The sequence below is a fragment of the Littorina saxatilis genome, linkage group LG7 (genome assembly GCF_037325665.1).
Source record: "Littorina saxatilis isolate snail1 linkage group LG7, US_GU_Lsax_2.0, whole genome shotgun sequence".
Taxonomy (NCBI): Eukaryota; Metazoa; Mollusca; class Gastropoda; order Littorinimorpha; family Littorinidae; genus Littorina; species Littorina saxatilis.
This window is the reverse complement of record NC_090251.1, coordinates 33,488,752-33,509,677: the sequence shown is the minus strand read 5'-3', so window position 1 is coordinate 33,509,677 and position 20,926 is coordinate 33,488,752. Positions and strand designations below refer to the sequence as shown.

The window sequence follows — 20,926 nt, the reverse complement described above, 5'->3', positions numbered from 1 at the left end:
TTGATAAACAAAACTAATCGCGATTTTTGAATTTTGGAAAAACAAACGTATCATTCCCAATTTGTATCTAAAGCATAATGACAAAAAACATGGTATTATTCGTAACACATTTTTAAATTGCTATGATCTTTAAAGCTAACATGTGTTTGATGTCTGAAAGAGCCGGACATTTTAATAAAAGTATATCGATTAGTATGTTGTTACTCTTCAATTTTCGAGACGCATAAACGTAAGCGCACGCGACTCCCGCAAACTTTACAAAAACGTTGTCTCGAATTTTTGGCCATTTAATTTCAAACATTGAAGGAAGATTTATCGAGTCCCTGAATCCATGTCCAATTGAAATCATGTGGTCAACAAAAAGGGAGGAAGAAAGATGTAGATCATCACGGAATATGTCGTATGTGTATGACTTGTTTCAAACAAGAGCAGACGACGTTTTGTATTTTGGGCTTGAGCAGACGACACTCATCAGTAAGTAATCCCCAATGTTGTTTTTGTTGGTTATTCAAGCATCTTATTATATTTCTGTGTTGAGTTTCTGGCATTTGCATTACCAGTACACTTCAGATTGAGGAAACCTTATTATGATTTCAATGTGTTTTCTTTGTCCTTTCTTTCTCACGATTTTAATGAGACTGTCGGAGTGATCAGATCTATACGGGGGGAAAAATTTGGCACGATCGAGAAGTTCGCATTAGTAAAAGGCAATCCGCTGGCCGGTTATTGATGAGAAAAAGATTTCACGTTCTTTAATTCGCACTCAGTTGGAATAATTCAGATTTTTGTTTTAAACTAATACTAGGGAGCTTTCCCGGAAAGCTCCAGTATGTGATACTGAGATCACGTGTGGGTTTTTTTCTTTTGAGCATGCAACCTGCATAATATACCCTAAAGACTGAATAGGATGGTCAAATTAAGTGTTCCAGAGAACACGTCAAAATAACTCAGACAAAAATAAAATTGGTCAGTTTTGGCCGCTTCAATGTCCCAGAGTTTAAGTTTTAGACAACTTCTTTTACTTTATAATTCTGTTCGCACAGATCTGCGCCATTTAATTTTTCCATGTTCTTTTCCCCATTCAAATTTATCCACCTTTTTTTTCCGCATATTTTTCTCAATATGTAAATTTGATGTTTATTTTTTTAAGCTTTCTTTGCATTTATGTTTAGGCGATATACGGATGGGGGGGGGGGGGGGGGGGGGGGGCTCAAGCCCAGCCCTTATAAAAAAAACAAATTTAAGCTGTTGCATATTATTGTTCAATCATTATTAAATGCTTCATATTAATTATTATGCCAGAATTTGCATAAAGCCTAAAATAATATGTTCATGTACTGGTGGCAAAGCAGTTAGTACCGGTGGAATTTCAAATTGAAATGTTATTTTCATCATTTTCATGTCAGAAAATGGCAACATAAAAAAGTAAAAATTGCTTCCCCCACAAAAAGGGAGGAAAAAAAAGACAGATTGAGGAATTTCTAAGCTCAGATAGCCCCGTTTGGCTTCTTTGGACAAACCACTTTTTTTTGGGGGGGGGGGGGGTAATGCCCCCGGACCCCCCTAGGAATTTCGGTCGCTTCGCTCAAACGTCTAGGTCGCTTCGCTCCCTTTACTAAGCCCCCCCCCCCCCCCCCCCCTTCCACTAACAAACTAACTGATCCGGCCTTGGTGCCAGTGTGTGAACAGTTAGAGATAAGCTTAATAATTCAAATTTGATATTGCTAAAATGTTTCAACCTGTTGCCTTGACAATGACAGCATCTTTGTTCCTTATTCTGTGATGTCATGGCAAAATGGACAGACCCAAGTGCTTACAGATTCAAGTTTAGATCTTAATAAAACAGGTGTGATGGGAAATGGTGCAGTCACAAAATACATGAGTTCATAGCCTGCATTGACTGCACAACAAAAACAACGGCAAGAAAGGGGGTGGGGAGGCACAATTTTCTTGTTTTATCAAATAAGTTTTGTGTGCAAGCCTTCATTATGAAATGAAATGCACTTATCACAGACACACACACACAAGGAGCCAGTTAACTAACAGACAGTCACAGAAGTTAAAGGCAAACAAATAAACAAGACATGGACAATGAACATATATCAGAAAAATACAGAAACAAGTCGCGTAAGGCGAAATTACTACATTTAGTCAAGCTGTGGAACGCACAGAATGAAACTGAACGCACTGCATTTTTTCACAATGACCGAAGTCCGCCGCTCGTGCAAAACGCAGTGAAACTGACGAGCCTGTTTAGCGCGGTAGTGGTTTCGCTGTGCTGCATAGCACGCTTTTCTGTACCTCTCTTCGTTTTAACTTTCTGAGCGTGTTTTTAATCCAAACATATCATATCTATATGTTTTTGGAATCAGGAACCGACAAGAAATAAGATGAAATTGTTTTTAAATCGATTGGGGAAATTTAATTTTGATCATAATTTTTATATATTTAAATTTTCAGAGCTTGTTTTTAATCCGAATATAACATATTTATATGTTTTTGGAATCAGAAAATGATGAAGAATAAGATGAACGTAAATTTGGATCGATTTATTAAAAAATAATTTTAATTACAATTTTCAGATTTTTAATGACCAAAGTCATCAATTATTTTTTAAGCCACCAAGCTGAAATGCAATACCAAAGTTTGGCCTTTGTCGAAGATTGCTTTACAAAATTTTCAATTAATTTGATTGAAAAATGAGGGTGTGACAGTGCCGCCTCAACTATTACAAAAAGCCGGATATGACGTCATCAAAGACATTTATCCAAAAAATGAAAAATATGTCCGGGGATATCATACCCAGGAACTCTCATGTAAAATTTAATAAAGATCGGTCCAGTAGTTTACTCTGAATCGCTCTACACACACACAGACACACACAGACACACACACACACACACACACACACACACACACACACACACACGCACAGACAGACACACATACACCACGACCCTCGTTTCGATTCCCCCTCGATGTTAAAATATTTAGTCAAAACTTGACTAAATATAAAAAGCAGGCATGCACAAGGCACTGAACAAATCAAAATCAGTGTGTTTCTTTGTTGTTTTGTTGTTTTTCTTTTCAGTCGCAATTCCTTATAATATTTAAAATGTATGCTTTACAAGGTTCGTCAATAACACTAGAACCCAATACAGGGTTTGTGGGTATGATTATATTTTATGAGCGCATTCAAGAGCACTTGTGTGTTCATTGCTTGTGTACTCATGCCAAACATGACAAGTAAAATTAGGTGATGGACGTTGGTTCATTCATTCTGAATGTTGTGTCAGGAATGGACCTGAAATCTTACTTTCCGGCGTGCAAGAAGCCGAGACGGTCGAGTCGGTTGATGGTGAAGGTGGTTGAAGAGCAGAAGGTGCAGGCCATCTCCCAGAGTCCTCTTGGATACTTCGACATCCTTCCCATTGAAGTCAAGTTTTATGTCTTGAGCTACTTACCCAGTGAGTTTTATGTGCATGTGTTTGTCTCTGTCTGTCTGTCTGTCTGTCTGTCTGTCTGTCTGTCTGTCTGTCTGTCTGTCTGTCTGTCTGTCTGTCTCTCTCTCTCTCTCTCTCTCACTCTCTCTCTCTTTCTCTCTCTCTCTTTCTCTCTTTCTGTATGTTTGTAGCTGTTTGTTTGAGAGAAAAAAAAACCTCACTAAGCAGCCATGAATGTGAACTTAACCCATTGTTCAGGCATTGATAAGGCCAAAAAAAAAAATGCTTTGGTTACGGTTTCCCGACCGACCCTAACTTTTTGGGCCGACCCTAAACTTTTTTTTTGGTCCTAAAGCTAAAAATAAAATGAACCAAACACATACGTAACACACAAAAAAACCACACACACACACAAAAACCCACCGAAAACGACAACACCACGGCACAGAGAAAACATCGATCGCCGGCGAGCAGACAACAACAAGCCCGACAAGGGACACCACTCCGCTTTTTACAACTCCCATATCCAAGGGAAGTCAGTCTCGTGCGTTCGTTCGTTGCGCGAACGTAAAAAGATGTCGTCTGCATTTGCAATCGTATTCGGAAAGTGCGTTCATATCGAACAAACACGACTGATAAGTCGGTACTCGAAGAGTGCAACCTTGGACATTTTTCATGATTTTCATCCAACTTTGGACGGCAAACTGTTCAGGATAAAATGTGTTGGGTCGACGAAAATAAGTGCCGAGCCCGAAGACTCTTTCGAACTGGACTTTGGCATGACTCTCGAAAACTTGGAAAGTTTCCACATCAAATCACTTCACTTCAAGTGTGTTCGTTTGACTCCTGATGGCAGTGAAGCGGACGAATACACCAATATGAAAATACCTCGAATATCCTGCATACACAAATATTTTTATCATTTCAAGAGGGACCAACCAAAAAACAAAACAAACAAAAAAAAAAGTTTAATCGACCTACCTACCCTATTTTTTTTGGCCATGAAACCGTAACCAAAGCATTTTTTTTTTTTGGCCTAACATCTGACCACTCATTGTTTAAATATCATCTCATTGTTTAAATATCATTTATATGGGTTTAAAAAATCCGAAGAAGGTTTCAGACTTCAATAAGATAATGTCAACTGACCCAAGGTCAAGTCATGGATATTAGGTCGCTGAAGTATGATAAAGAAACTTTCGTTTCTGTGTAACAACTAACTTCATGTCATCACGTTAGCCATCACAGATCTGTCCATGCCTTTACACAAAACTATAAAATCATTTGACTTGAGTCTACGCTATATTACAAATTAACAGCATGGCTGCGGTCTGTGCATAGTGAGAGTTTGTACTGAATTGATTGTGCACATTGACAATGGTGTCAATCACTGAATCAATTCAACGAAAAAAATCCTGCTCTCCACAGAAGGTATCCAGACTGTTGAATTTTGGTACGTGTTCAAGTAGAAGGATGCTTTTATCGTTTGTAAAAAATACCTGGACATATCTATGTTGGCTGACATGATGGGTTACCGGAGAAGGAAGTGAAAACCTATTGCGTGTAATGTGCAGTCGAAGACTTGAGCCTGCTGACGATCAGTTCAAAGGCCATGAGGAACCTGATTGAGTGTTACCGTGTCAGCACCATTAACGCCAGAGGGCTGGGGATCCACTCTAGAGCTCATGGTGTGATGGACGTGGAGAGGCAAGCAGAGTGGCTGGCACGCTATAAGAAACTAGGTGAGACCTGGGGTCACCATCATTCCAGTGTGCAAGCGGTTAGCAAAACAACTTAGAGGGTAAAGATATTGCTTTGGCAAAACATGCGATTTATGAGGCATACCTTTCATAGTTCAATTGCCTGCCTTTTTTGCTTATAATTGCTATATTCACACACGCACGCACGCACCACGCACTCACTCACGCACGCACTCACGCACGCGCTCACACACACACACACACACACACACACACCATGATCATTTCTTGTTTGCTTCGGATTCAGTTGCTCCAGATAACGTTTGTTGTCGTTGGTGGTGATAGGCTTATTATAAAAAAATTTAAAAAATCTTCATTCTCTGACCTTTACCTGTCCAGTCTTTGCTGGTAATTAACTTACCTGAAATTGATATTGTTATGATTATGTGCAGGTTTATTGATAAAGAGGTCCACGTGTCTCTATGCCACGAAAGACAGACTGAAGATCGTGAACGATTTTCTAACAAGAGTAAGTATTCTACATTGAATTGTTTTGGAAGCAGAAGTCACCACTGATGACCACTTGTGTGTGTGTGTGTGTGTGTGTGTGTGTGTGTGTGTGCGCGTGTAATAGGGAGAGAGATAGTCAAATTTATGGATACAAGATTTAACTGTAGATGCTGCAGGGATGTCGTTAGGCGTCAGACATCGGTTATAGTCCGACTGATTAACTGCCTATATGGTCAGATGTCCGATTGTCACGTTTCAATATATCACTTAAGGTGATTATGAACCGGTTAATTACTACTAATTAACTAACCACACCACGATCCACTCTCGCAGTCATACAATTAAATAGAGTCAACAAAAGTATAAGTTTCAGACGCCTGTTTATGTATAAACTCTCCACCTCCCTCGAGCCTTCACTCAAAATATGTTCCTTTTACGTTCTCAACACGTAAAAAACCAGTGTTCACTGACAAAATGCCAGTAGTATATAGAAAATTATAGTAACACGCTGAACCCGTGTAAATATAGTTAAATGCGAATGTTCTGTTCGAAAAGCTCTAGTTCGTGCAGGGGTCACACACCCCACGTTGTCACTACTCCAATGAAATCACAGATAAGAAAAGACAACGGTGGTCAACGGGGTGCGTAAGACACGGTGCACTTAGCTTTCTTTCTGCTGCTGCTGCTTAGCCGGTATGCTGGTTAGCCGGTTCGCTGGTTAGCCGGTCCGCTGGTTAGCCGGTTCGCTGGTTAGCCGGTCCTCTGGTTAGCCGGTCTCCTGGTTAGCCGGTCTCCTGGTTAGCGTAGCTTCAACAGGTCCCGCCAAAGTCAGCCGTGCAGATGTTACAGGAACACGTAACAAAGCGAAGCGAAGGCTGCAAACAGAAAGCATCGGTGCACTCAACATGTCAGCTACCCCTCACCCACCACCTTAAACATGTCATCTTTAAATATCTCATCGAGCACGTGGGCCTGCACAAAACGGACTTTTTACAACAACAAAACAGCCATTTTCCGTCCTTCTCTCCCTATCTGCAAAAACCATATACAGATTAGTATTTTAGCGTCACAGAGAGTAAATTATGCGCTAACCTGGAAAGAACAACAGAGAGTATTTCATTCCACAAACACAGACTCATCAACAGCGTTAAATAATGATTTATTACCTCAAAAGCCTATGATTGTACTCTCAATGGAAGCAAAGTCCGCCTCCTCCCTGGAACAGCCTCTGTTCGTCAACAGTGACCAAAAACCTCCAGAACCCCTTGTCGAATCCTTATGCGAAAGCCATCGCCGACGAAGGAAAGTTGACGACTTGTCCTCAGCAAAGTACTGGCAGTGAGACAGGAAAAACTAGTGGAAGCTCCCCTAGAGTGCCGAATACAATATTCGGTGAAAAACCATCATACTCTAGAAACTGTGTATTAGATCCTTCCCCTTCTGCCGCTGGGTGTCAAGTGCGCCGCCCTTGTGTCTCTCTCAGACAACCTAGCCAATAACACGTGACTGACCTTGTCACAAAAACCAGTCCAGCTATACACAATTCTGCCTCCCCAAGCAGAAAAAAGACACGAGAAACTCAATCCCTGAAAATCCCGTGTGCGCTGTCAGCGAAAAACCGTCAGCCCTATGACAGCAGAAACCTCCACTGTAAAACTCGTGCGCAGCAAACCCTCCGTGTTCATTGAGCACTGTCAGCAAACTCTGCTGTAGCCCAATATCACGTACAGGCGCTTTCTATCATAATCGACCAAGAACAGGCACTCCACTGAGTGACACTTTCTTGGTCTCTGTCACCCGATCGTGACACCGATCATATACTAGCGGAAAAAAGTTAGGGACGGGCCACTGATTTCCCCGCTGACTTTCATTTGTTTAAAACACCCTGTTCTTTCGTCAGCAAAATCAAATGGCTGTCGCATGCTACACACCAATGGGTAGGTTATGCTGTGTTAGCAGGAAAACTGCACGGGACTCCCGGGCGCAGAGCTGCAGCACGTGACTAAAATAGCAAAATCGCCAAAAAGTAGGCTGTTGTTTGGCGTGCGCACGGGTAGAATAAGGCAGGTAACATGGCAAAATTGTTGTGCACATGCAAGGACAATCATTCGAGTGTGAATTGTGATCACGAACTCGGCTTTATAAGCCGCCGATTTTCTGCGAGCTGCCATCTCCTCACCATGCCTGCCAGACGGAAGCTGACAACATTCAACCGAGGAAGAGCAATTGCCTGGCTTCACGACGGCGTATCCAAGTGCGAAGTGGCCAGGCAACTTGGTGTATCGCATTCAGTCATTGTAAGGCTAAATCAACGGTTCCAGACGACAAACAATGTCGAGGAGAGGCCCAGGTCGGGTCGCCCCAAAAAGACTACTCCTAGGGAAGATCGTTTCATCCAACGGCAGGCGCTGCAGCACCGGGCCACCACCTGCAAGGTCATCAGAGGGCAGTTACGGGAGGCCACTAACATCAACGTTAGTGAGAGGACCATCGGCAACCGCCTGCATGACGCCCGGCTGCGGAGTCGTCGTCCTGCTGTGCGTCCCCTGCTGACACAGGCTCATCGCCGGGCTCGTCTGGCCTGGAGTCGCCGCCACTTGAGATGGACGCGCCGGGACTGGGCTCAGGTCCTATTCAGTGACGAGTCCAGGTACCATTCTGACGGCCGGCGCAAGGTCTGGAGGCGTGAGGGCGAGCGTTATGAAGACTACACAGTGCATGAGAGGGTGGCCTTCGGCGGGGGCTCTGTCATGGTTTGGGGGGGCTTCAGCCTTCATCAACGCACCCCCCCTGTACCATGTGGTCGGGAATCTCACTGGTCAACGCTACAGGGACGAAATTCTCGCCCCTATTGTCTTGCCGACCCTGCAGCAGATTGGCCCAAACGCCGTGTTTCAGGATGACAATGCTACTCCTCACAGGGCCAGGCTTGTCAACGACTACATCCAGCAAACCGGGGTCGTCAGGATGGATTTCCCTGCCTGTTCGCCAGACATGAACCCCATAGAGCATGTATGGGACGAACTGGACAGGCAGGTGAGGGCCAACCACCAGCCTCCCAGAAACCTGCAGCAGCTGCTGCAGATGCTCCAACAGGAGTGGCAGGCCATTCCACAGGCCTTTTTCACGAAGCTTATGAACTCTATGCGGTCAAGGTGTGGTGAACTTGAGCGCAAACGTGGCGGACACACCCATTATTGACCTCATGAAAGACTTGTTATGTTTATTTGTGACCCCTCTGCTGTTTGTGGACATGAATAACCGAATCCGCTCGATGAAATAAACCCAAATTTTCCAGTTGCGTTGCACATTGACTGAAGTAAACGTGTTCCAAATTTCCGTACGATATGTTCATTCGTTCTTTTGCTGTGATTGCGTGTGTGAACCGTCCTTAACTTTTTTCCGCTAGTATACTTCGAAGCGCTTAGATTTATGTACAGCTATGCACTCCAGAACACAACACTGTTGTATGACCCTTTTCTCATTCAGCAAAATGTGTACACAACAACGAGAGAGAGAGAGAGCAAGCAACCACACAGACGTATTAGCAAATTTTCAAAATGTATAGTTGCCAAATACTCCTAAAACACTTCCCTCTATTTCCTGCCTAAGTCTAGTAGTAACATTTCGTTTCAGCTTTAGCTGATGGAACACACTAACTAATATTAAAGGTGGTCGTCTACATTTTTGCTTTTTTTCAATAATCTTATGGTTAGATTTCGCTAAAAAGTTATGTCAGATGATGATGAATGAACCATAATAATAATAATAATGCAAACCGTCTTTTATAGCGCTATTCTAGAAAAATGTCTACTCTTAGCGTTTTACAATACATACATCGACCAAGCATACTATACACGCACAGGCAAAGAAACCGACCAAACATAACCAACAAACTATACATGCACAGGCAAAGAAAACGACCAAACATACAATACACGCACAGGCAAAGATAACGACCAAACATAAACAAACATACTATGACCAAACATAACCAACATACTATACGCGCGCAGGCAAAGAGAACAAACAGCACATGTAATAATTACTGACAACTAATAATGCAGGCATACAATGACAATCCAATACACAGCCAAGGCACAAGAACCACAATAGGCTTTTCCATGGGGAAAAAAGTTATAGAAAAAAAAATATATGTAAAAAAAGATTTTATTTTTGGGTAGCGTGACTCACGCTTCCAATATTTTGTTTTCTGTTTGCTGAGGACATGTGCTTTGCCTAAAAATACTGACCAATCAAATTCATGTCACTATGCTTATAGCCACGCCCAAACAAGTGCAGCAACAGTTTGACACTGGAGCGCTGTCCACGCGTTTTTTTAAACGCACGAAATGCACGGGATTTGAGAGGAGTTTTGCGCTTGGCATTTTCCAAATAAGGATATTCTACTATGAGTACTACGCTGGAATACTACAATGAATTTTCAAACGTCTACACTGGCTTCGTCTTTCCTGGTCGAAAGGGGGTGTATTGTTGATATTTGTAGATAATAGACTCTGCATTTTAATAGTCAAATGGCGATTTCGGTATAAAAATGTAGACAAGGACCTTTAAGGTACACGCAACCCAAATTCAGGAGAGAGAAAAACGAAAAGAAGACAGAGAAAACAGCTGCTAATAGACGGTAATGTGTATGAGCACAATGTCGGTCATGTAAAATGTCCTATGGAAATTCATGAAGCTGGTCAAATGTCCTAGTCATGTTGACGAGGTCAGGACATTTGTCCTATTCACGAAATTGTATTGCAACATCCTTGATGTTTGTTTCAACCAGATATATACCATACTTTCACTTTTATCGTGTACACATCGCGGAAAGCTGACAGGCAGAAAAACACATATAGCAGCGTGTACATTATATACATAACATACTCAATATAGACATATTTCTTCACAACATCCTTAACTAAATTAAATTAAATGAGCACGCACCTGCTTCTTGCAGATGATGTGCCGTAACACGGAGAATTGCAAGGACCGCGCGCGGTGTATCGGGGAGCTGTGTTTCGGCAGGTTTCTTCACACGATGATTGCGGGCTGGGACGACAGCGAGTGTCAGCGGTCCTTTGATTGCCTCTGCACTCACACCTCCATACTCAAACACATCAAGATCGTCGTCAGCTCAAAGCCAGGTAGGTACCAGAACTATGCCGCCCTGATATGGCCCTTCGTGGTCGGCTGGGCGTTGAGCAAGCAAACAAACAAACAAACAAACCAGAACTATCATGATCATTTTAAAATAAGACTCGATCTGCACACGGCAACATTGTTTAAAATGTGTGTGACAAGGAATGTTACATCTGCTTTAATGACCAAATCTGCCTAATGGTAACCACAGAAGAAAATTATAATTGTTTGCTCATTATATCAAACATTAATTGTTTCATTCTTATTTTGGGTGGTGATGATGTTGCCTTTATGTACATTACATTTTTGTACTCAACAGTGCACAATTGAGTTCGGATTTGCAAGAAACATATGAGCACCTTAAGTATTCCCTGATTAAAGGGCATCGTGAAATAATACAGTATACTGTAGTTTGAAAGAATAGTACCTAATACCTAAGTAAAAAGCCATCAGATTGCTTCAAAAGTTATACCATGAGATTACGCATTACAAGCTAATACTAAATACTACGTCGGAGGACTAGCTGCCTTCACTTTGCAAAATCAAGCGTTTTAAAAGCTTAATCAGTAAATGTAGGTCAGGCAAAGAAAGAGCACTCCATGTGAGGTTGGGTTGGGTTACTTCCACTGAATTCTTTCCCATGTTTGTGCATGTGATGCTTGTCACCAGGCAAACGTGTCGTGGAGGGCACTAGACGGCGTCATCGTCCAGACAGCGTCTATCGACTACTTTTTTTTCCCTCACCGGAGAAAATCAGCGCCCTGAAGCACATTCCCATACTTTGATTTAATTAATTAACATATTTGTGATGCGTTTTTTAGCAAATTGTGCCGTGTGTGTCTAGAGGTACATTAAATTCCCAAGATTCTTCAAATTCGCCAGAAACTCCCCCCAATGGTCAGATCAAAAGACCCCGCAACAGATATTACTGTTTTTGCCCATTAAGTAGTCTTCTCCGTTTTTTAAGTGACTAATTGTTATGAGTTGTTTTATGTACCAGGTGCTCACGTAGGTCTGGAGTACGAGGTGCGGTGTTTCTTGCGGCGCGTGTTCCTGGACCCTTGCAGCAGCACAGCAGACAAGGCTTTCTGGCTCACACGTGTCCTCAAACCCTGGCCCCTTGTGCAACAGGCCAGGCTCCTCTATCTCCTCTACGGGGCTGCTAATGAAGGTTGGTGGGCGATGTTCTGACAGCATGGGGAAGCTTAGGGGGCTTAGCTCAGTGGTTAGCGCATCTGGCATAAAACCAGTTTGGCAATGGATTTGTTTGCAAACGTCAACTTTTTTTTCCAGACTCTCTGTCTTTGTACAGATACAACTGTGTACGTTCTTGCAGACACAAAAGATCCAAGGGTTTGGAAAACTCAAGCCCACCCACAACAAAACAAACATCGGCAGCTTGTTATAAAGGCATCTTACTTTCCCCAGAGAAAAGAAACTCAAAATTTTAATCAGGCAATCCTCAGAGAACTGACTTGCCCTTAAAGCTGCTGACTATCTTATTTTCATTGAGGGTTAAAGCCGATTGTTCCTTTCAATGAGTATTATACTCTCAGGTGCTGCATAACTCTCACTAAATGTTGTTGACTATATTTAGAGCGCTTATTTGCCTTTGTCATTAGATCTTATTTTAGATTTTGGTTTCTTGGTCCCATGCACACTTGCTAACCCGCCACTGCCCACCCAGCGTCGCTTGTTTGCACATAACAGTGTATTGACAATATATTGATATATTCTAACAACATTGTAGGGACGCAAATAAATTAATTTTTAAAAAAAAGACTGGTGGTTCCTTATGATCAGTGTATGCTGTGTATAATGCCTGAATAATGTCTGTGTGAAATGTTGAATTTTGATGTCCAATACATTTTGTGAAGTACGCTGAGACTTCTGTTTGGCGGTGAATAGCGTTATATAGGAATGTGTTATTAGCATTAGTAGTAGTAGTACAGTCAAACCTGTGTATAACGACTACCCAAGGGACTAACGAAAAGAGGTCGTTCAAACCAAGTGGTTGCTTAGGAAAGGTGAATCATACAGCAAAAACAATCGTCCGCAACCCCTATGGGTGGTCGTAATGGGAAGTCGTTATCGAAGGTGGTCCCTGGGGCAGGTTCAACTATATTAATCTAATTGTTTTGTGTGTTGTATTGAAGGAACAATACAGTGGTACCTGATGTGTGGGGTCGTACAGGGAAGTCGTTATGGAAGGTGGTCCCTGGGGCAGGTTCAACTATATTAATCTAATTGTTTTGTGTGTTGTATTGAAGGAACAATACAGTGGTACCTGATGTGTGGGGTCGTACAGGGAAGTCGTTATGGAAGGTGGTCCCTGGGGCAGGTTCAACTATATTAATCTAATTGTTTTGTGTGTTGTATTGAAGGAACAATACAGTGGTACCTGATGTGCGGGATGCCAGTGGAGCCGTCCTTCACGGGGCAGTACTTTGGAGGCATATCCTGCGCCCTGGGTACGCTGCACAGACAGAGCAAGGAGTGGACTGAAGACGAGCTCATCAGCATTCTCGATGAAATGACCAGTGAGTACACCTTTCGACTTGTACTGTAATGTATTCATGAGTGGGCTGGCAATCGTTGATGTTGTTGCTGTTATGATGGTGGTATCTTATTTGTTGTTGTTGATGGTGTTGATGTTTTTGTACTCCTCCTTCTTTCTTCTTGCTTAGGCTGCAGCTCCCATGTTGTTTTGTTGTTGATTTTGTGTGGGATAGTACTTGTATTGCAGTTTTACGCCGCCATTTACGCAGCCATGCTCCATTTTCAAGGGTTGACTCTTCTTTCAATGGCAATGACGAACATGTCTGTTTATTAGAGTACATGTACCTCAAATCAATTTGTACTTTCTTACATTTTGGTTCGTCATAAAAAGCTTTTCACGATTATGTGGTTGTGTCAGGTTGTCCCGAGGAGTGGATAGGAGAGAACAAGGCGTCGCTGCTGATTGCATGCGGCGAGCAGCTCACCTCCAAGATGCTCATCAGTAAAGCCATCAACGGTCGTATCACAGAGCTCAGCTCTATCATCACTTCTTTTTGCATTGTGAGTTTTTTCCGTTTGTTTGCTTATAGCTTCGTTTTCTGTGTGTGTGTGGGGGGGGGGGGTTGGTGTGTACGTGTGTGTGTGTGTGTGCGTGCGTCGGTGTGCGTGCGTGCGTGTGTCGGTGTGCACGTGCGTCTGTGTAAAGGATAATACTATAAGTGCGCCTGTTTCTTTTTTGTCATTGCTGTATAGTGTATATAGCTACACCAGTTTCAATAACTGCTACAACTGCAACAATTCCGCTAATACCTACTTATCATATGCTGACCTGAATAATTTGAAGCACATTTGTATTGTCCATCTGTTTCTAGCTGAAAGTTGTGTGTACCATTCAGGTGAGCGTGAAGCATGGTTATGACCTTGGGTTTGTGATGAACAACGTGCAAACCATACTGCACTCCATGGAGAACTCACGGGACAGGCTCAGCTTTGTCAACAGTCTCATGGACATGTTCAAAGAATGCATCTTCGACCTACATGACTACAACGATACAGGTCAGAATTCACATGTCTTACAATATTTGTTGATTTTTGTTGCGTGCACCTGTTATTCTTTTATGAATGACTACTTCCATGTTTAGATGGACTTCGTTGCACTCCAAGAATTTGTGTTGTAGTGTTTAATGTGAGTGAGCGCTTTAAACTTCTTGTCTATTAACATCACTGATAATTACTGTTTTTGTTTCAGACGATGAGGGTGACGACAGAGAATTGTTTTACTTGGTGACAGCATTTACCGAGTTCTCCAAAACAGTCATTCACCTCGCCTTCCAACAACTGCTTTGATGCCGCTTCTCTGACACTTCGTTATGACACTCTTTTTAATAACGAAGAGAAAGGCCATGTCAGGAACATTTCCTATTACACCTTGAACTGCTGTGACCCACCTTGGTGCATATATGTCAGTGCAATTTATTGAGGCATTAAAAGGGTCGAGTATTCATTGGCGTTGTTTCACTTACCCAATCAAATATACATGTACAGTATAATAACTTATTGATCCTATACTTTGTTATACTTTGCTCAAGTTTCTTTTTCTCTGATTTTTTTTTCATGGAGGTCTGTGTGGCTGAGTTGTTTAACTCCACAAAGATCAAGAGATAGCCTACATGTATTGAGAAGTTTATTTTTCATTTCTTGTATGGTAAGGTTTTGCCTGTGTGAACCTAGTTGCCCAGTTGTATGTGTTCGCTTCGGTTTGCACGTATGGTGAAAAACGTACTGGGTACCTGAAAATGAGTATTTGTGTAGAACTGTTAAATAGTTTTTCTTCTGAATTTATGGTTATGTTGATTACTTAGATACATGCAGTCTGTGATGCATCCTTCTGTTGATATATTTATGATTGTCACTTGTGTTACTACTGGCCAGTGTTGTTCCCCCTGCTCTCTCTCTCTCTCTCTCTCTCTCTCTCTCTCTCTCTCTCTCTCTCTCTCTCTCTCTCTCTCTCTCTCTCTCTCTCTCTCTCTCTCTCTCTGTCACACACACACACGCACGCATTCACGCACGCACGCAAGCACATGATTGCACACGCATCCCCACATACAAACTCCTTAATGACTTTCCGACAAGAGCACAGGTGCATATTTTATGTCGTCTTTATGTCATCATGCATTGAATTGCTTCCTATGATATTATTACCTTGTTAATCATTCTATTGTTATTCTGTTACATATTGAAAGGTTGTTAATTTTTTATATTTGTTAATCGTTCTTCATGAAAGGATGTCTAAATAGTACATATTTTGAGTACGTGTCTTTCTTCCAACATTGATCTTCTAAAATGTACATAAAACAAGCAGAAGACAATTATTATTTATTGTGGCTGGTGAACAAGAATATGTTAATTTTCTTTTCAAAGAATATATTATTGTTATCCCGTTTTGAAAAACATACTGAAAACTATTGTTCGGTATTCGTCCAGGCATCAAATGTACATGTTCGATAAATTATGTGATTTCACACTACTGGGTATGCAGAGAAAAAAAATCAACAACACTCAGATGTTTGTTACAGCGCTGTTCAGATAGTGAAAACATGCAACAGGGATGTGTTAAGATCTGAAAGAGAAAAGCATTATAGTTCTCTGTGTTTGTGTTTTTCTCCTGAATTCTTCAGCTGCTGTATGCATTGGTTTGAAACGTGACGCTTTTTCGTTTTCTTCTTTGTGGTTAAAAGGGGGGGGGGTGTGAATGAAGGATGCTGTGTGGACATGCTGATGCGGAGAGCAGGAGGGTGGGGTGGGGTGAGCTTACATAATACCTAGCTGTTTTTGATTTTCAAATACTTACATTGACACAAACCTCGGATCAAAAGTCGTTTGAAAGAGAGAGAGAGAGAGAGTGTGTGTGTGTGTTTTGGGGGGTGTTGGGTTCAGGAGAAATGGGTTCGGATCAGCAAAGTTTATTTCCAAATATGTTTCTTAACTTTTCTTGGATTAAGTTTTGGACAACAGTGTAAAGAGATGATGGTGATGGGTCGTGTATGATCCATTCTTACTGGAAGAAAGTGGGATGAACAAAATCCTTGCCTTTACAAACTCAGTGTGTCTTGTTTGAATCAGAGATAATGTATCAAGAAACCTGTTTTTGTCTTTAAAGAAACAATCATAACCAAGTGAAGAAGACCGTCAGTCAAGGTATATATCATGTGTTAGAGAGTACAAACCCTCAGACCATCAGAAACCATTGTCACAGTAACGTAAGCAAAACTGCCGATCTCGTTTCTTGAATTATGCACTTTTTGAGTCACTTGAGAAAAAGTGACTCTATGTAATCGGTCAGTGTTAGTCTGTCCGGCCGGCCGGCCGGCCGGACGTTGGACTTTTCTCGGAAACTATCAAAGCGATCGGGCTCATATTTTGTTTAGTCGTGACCTCCAATGACCTCTACACTTTAACGATGGTTTCGTTGACCTTTGACCTTTTTCAAGGTCACAGGTCAGCGTCAAAGGAAAAATTAGACATTTTATATGGACTTTTCTCGGAAACTATCAAAGCGATCGGGCTCATATTTTGTTTAGTCGTGACCTCCAATGACCTCTACACTTTAACGATGGTTTCGTTGACCTTTGACCTTTTTCAAGGTCACAGGTCAGCGTCAAAGGAAAAATTAGACATTTTATATCTTTGACAAAGTTCATCGGATGTGATTGAAACTTTGTAGGATTATTCTTTACATCAAAGTATTTACATCTGTAGCCTTTTACGAACGTTATCAGAAAAACAAGGGAGATAACTAGCCTTTTCTGTTCGGCAACACACAACTTAACGTTGGGCTTTTCTCGGAAACTATAAAAGTGACCGGGCTCAAATTTTATGTGAACGTGACTCATTGTGTTGTGAATAGCAATTTCTTCCTGTCCATCTGATGCCTCATATAATATTCAGAACTGCGAAAGTGACTCGATCGAGCGTTTGCTCTTCTTGTTCTTTACGATACAGGAAGACTTGTTTTGAGAATGTGAAAGTATGCAAAAGCTCTTTGTGGGTTATGCAGTTGTGCTGATTGAAAATGTTGCTGTCGGCATTTTATCTCTCGTTTATCCAGCTGTCACCGCTCGAGATGGCAGTTTGCAACTTATAACTAAAATGGGATAGGCAGATTGTTCAGAAACCAAAGAAAGCTTTTTGCGTTTTTCTCAAAACATCAAAAAATGACATAGGCAATTATCTTATGAGCGTGCCGAAACGTAGGATCGGCGAGCGAAACAAAGTAGCCGATCCCAGTTTTTAAAATACTCCAAACTAAGTCTTGCGGCGTTCCCAGTCTTGCTGCGAATCCTTTCGATCACGATTTTCGCCAAAATAAGACGAGCTGACTGACTGCTGCATGTCTATCGGTCTGTACTGGAATTGTAGCCTACAACTTCAAAAGCAGAGACATGGGCCATACTTTCAACAAATACGAAAAACAAAACAATTAAAACACACAAAAAGCCTCCAAATGACAGTCTGAATGGCTGTTTCAACGTTGATATCTTTGAGGTAGCAAATGTTTCCGCCGCAAAATGAAACCGATTTGCAAGAATACTTTATTCCTCTGATGGAAAACTTCAAAAGCAGAGACATGGGCCATACTTTCAACAAATACGAAAAACAAAACAATTAAAACACACAAAAAGCCTCCAAATGACAGTCTGAATGGCTGTTTCAATGTTGATTTCTTTGAGGTAGCAGATGTTTCCGCCGTAAAGTGAAACTTATTTGCAAGAATACTTTATTCCTTTGATGGAAGAGATCGTGAAAAGTTCACCAAACACACGCACACACGCAGCCGTCTGACATATGGAAGCAACAATGTGATTAGCATCCATTAGGAAATCCTTTTCATTTCTAAAGAGATATATTCTACAAACAACTCTGCTCATTTGCAGACTTTATGTACTGATATTGTAGCCTACAACTTCAAAAGCAGAGTCATGGGTTATACTTTCAACAAATACGAAAAACAAAACAATTAAAACACACAAAAAGCCTGCAAATGATAGTGCTCACGCCATGTTAATTTCTTCCTCTCTCTCTCTCTCTCTCTCTCTCTCTCTCTCTCTCTCTCTCTCTCTCTCTCTCTCTCTCTCTCTCTCTCTCTCTCTCTCTCTCTCTCTCTCTCTCTCTCTCTCTCTCTCTCTCTCTCTCGCTCCTTCCCTCCGTCCCCCCATCAGTCGGACACACGTACGCGAGCACCCTTTCTGATTCAGCATTATTAACTATACATCGTGCCGCAATACGGGCATGTGTACCTCGAACCACCGCCAATCTTGTGATAATGGCGCTCATGTTCTTCCAGGGCCCACTTTCTGGCATACATCTTGCCGCAGGTGTTGCACAGGTGTGATTTTTTCGTGGGGGTGGAAGTGGCCAATGGTTTGCTACTGAGCATAGTAGGAATGACGGAGGGATAAGCTAACATCGCAAGAAACATAATATAATTAATTAGTTATGAATGACTGGTATATATTGAATACTAAGTGAAAATCCTACCCGCCAGCCCGCCAACACTTAAACTCGAGGGCCCGTATCGTACCACGTGACCGCACGTATACTGAACTTGCCTTAGCTTCCTTCTACGGTGTGGAGACAATCTACTTGAAAAGGTATCTGATTATCTCAACTTTCTGCACTTTGAGTAGATCACCCCATTCCTCGTCCTTCGCGAACACTCCAAAAACATGTTCAAGGGGTCAAACACCACCAAAAGCCATCTAAACTGAGTCAATCTACTTGAAAAGGTATTTTTTTGTAAACACTGGATCGCAGCCGACGAGAACACTGGATCGCAGCCGAGGGGAACATTGAATCGCAGCCGGCGAATTTCTGATTGTATACATCAATTTATGAATTGCGCAGTTCCAACCAATTAACTTCCAAAGCTAAAACTCGGTGTAAATATGAATGCATAATAGATGATTGAACTGCCGTTCATGAAAGTACTTTTCGTTGTTGATTTTTTTCCTAATTATGTCTCAAACTGACAATTTGCACTGAATGCGCAACAAATTTGAAAGAAACCTAACCCAGAACGCGCGAAGGACTCCCAAAGTAAAGAAATGGGTAGAGGTAATTAAGTTAAAATGAATACTTACGCTTTGCCTCAAACTATTATTTTTGGAAAATAAGGACTATGAATAACGCTAGATGTGATTTTGGGGAGAAAATCACCTTGTTTGGGGGCTCTCACTGGTTCGCAGCCGGGACACTGGATTTTGCCTAGTGCAGCCGGGTTTACGGCGTGTATGAAGGACATCTATATATATATACGACTAGTGTCTGTGTGTCTGTCTGTCTGTCTGTGCGCGATGCACGGCCAAAGTTCTCGATGGATCTGCTTCAAATTTGGTGGGCTTATTCAGAGAGACCCCGGACACAACCTCATCGATGAGATATTTCAACACGTGCTCTCAGCGCGCAGCGCTGAACCGATTTTGGTTCCACCTCAGCTATTTTGGTTCCACCTCAGCTACCCGGGCCCCCATACCGACACACCATAGCCGCTACACCACATCACAACGCCAAAGTTCTCGGTGGATCTTTTTCAAATTTGGACACCGTATTCAGCTACACCCCGGACACAATATCATCGATGAGATATTTCAACACGTGCTCTCAGCGCGCAGCGCTGAACTGATTTGGGTTTTTGTGTTCATTTCACCATTATAAGTAACTCTTCCTTATCTTCTCCAGTGTTTGGCGTTTATCTCCCTTCCTTCGTGTGGCTTTCCCGTTTGTAACTTACTATTACTATTTTTAGAATGTCACTGCGCTGTCCACTGCGCTGTCCACAACGCTTCCCTTGCACCCGTAAGTTGTTCTTACTGTCAAAGTGAAAAGGTCGAATCAATTTATAGCCACGCGAAAAATACACTCTCACCTATCTCTATATATTTATAGATACAGATATGCATATATATATACGGCTTCTCTGTGTGTGTGTGTGTTTGTGTGTGTGTGTGGGCAAAAACCTGTGTATTGTAGAGTTCTGTTTGTGATGTGGTCTAGCGGCTATTGTCTGGCGATGCAGCAAATCTGAACCTCAAGGAGGCCTCATTGTCTCTGTTTGCCGATGACATGGCCCTCTGGGAAGCAGTCAACTGCAAGTCAGAAAGAACAATCAAAACAAAAATGGGGCGGTACCAAGAAAAAGTCGACCAAATCGCTGACTACATGCAGACGAATGGCTTTGAGCTATCTACCGAAAAAACCGTGTTCATGGCTTTCACAGGAGTGCAGCTTGTCAAAAGGACATGTTCCATCACCATAAATGGGGTGCAGCTGGTGCCAGCAGATAAAACCAAGTTCTTGGGAGTGACATTCACAAGCTCTCTCAGTTGGGGCCCACACATAGACTCACTTGTGAGAAAAGCTCAACGCTCTCTAAACCTGATAAAGGTTCTGAGCAGAGAGTCGTGGGCAGCCGGAAAACCATTGATCCATCTTGTCCGCGCCCTTGTTCGGTCGCGCCTCAGCTATGGCCAAGAGGCTTTCTTTGCAGCTCCTGACAGTCAGTGGGTAAAGCTTGAAAGAGTAGAAAGAGCCGCTCTCAAAGTGGCGCTGGGGGTCCCCAGATCGGCA

General features: G+C 42.1%; 1 protein-coding gene across 1 annotated transcript; it reads left to right on the top strand.

The window, feature by feature from the left end:
• Positions 1-253: 253 nt before the first annotated feature.
• LOC138971232 (F-box only protein 47-like) lies at positions 254-15,309 on the top strand. The gene is made up of 10 exons (XM_070343920.1): positions 254-474; positions 3,297-3,467; positions 5,018-5,185; positions 5,596-5,672; positions 10,620-10,806; positions 11,802-11,972; positions 13,186-13,341; positions 13,719-13,861; positions 14,197-14,356; positions 14,550-15,309. Exons 1-10 carry the CDS (start codon positions 348-350, stop codon positions 14,645-14,647), a joined length of 1,458 nt encoding a protein of 485 aa, XP_070200021.1. The 5' UTR covers positions 254-347; the 3' UTR covers positions 14,648-15,309.
• The last annotated feature ends 5,617 nt before the right edge of the window (positions 15,310-20,926 follow it).

Coding starts and splice junctions, on each gene's coding strand:
- LOC138971232 (XM_070343920.1), top strand. CDS start 348: ATGTGGTCAACAAAAAGGGAGGAAGAAAGATGTAGATCATCACGGAAT. Junction 3,468..5,017: donor TGTCTTGAGCTACTTACCCA/GTGAGTTTTATG, acceptor TGTAATGTGCAG/TCGAAGACTTGAGCCTGCTG. Junction 14,357..14,549: donor ACATGACTACAACGATACAG/GTCAGAATTCAC, acceptor TTTTTGTTTCAG/ACGATGAGGGTGACGACAGA.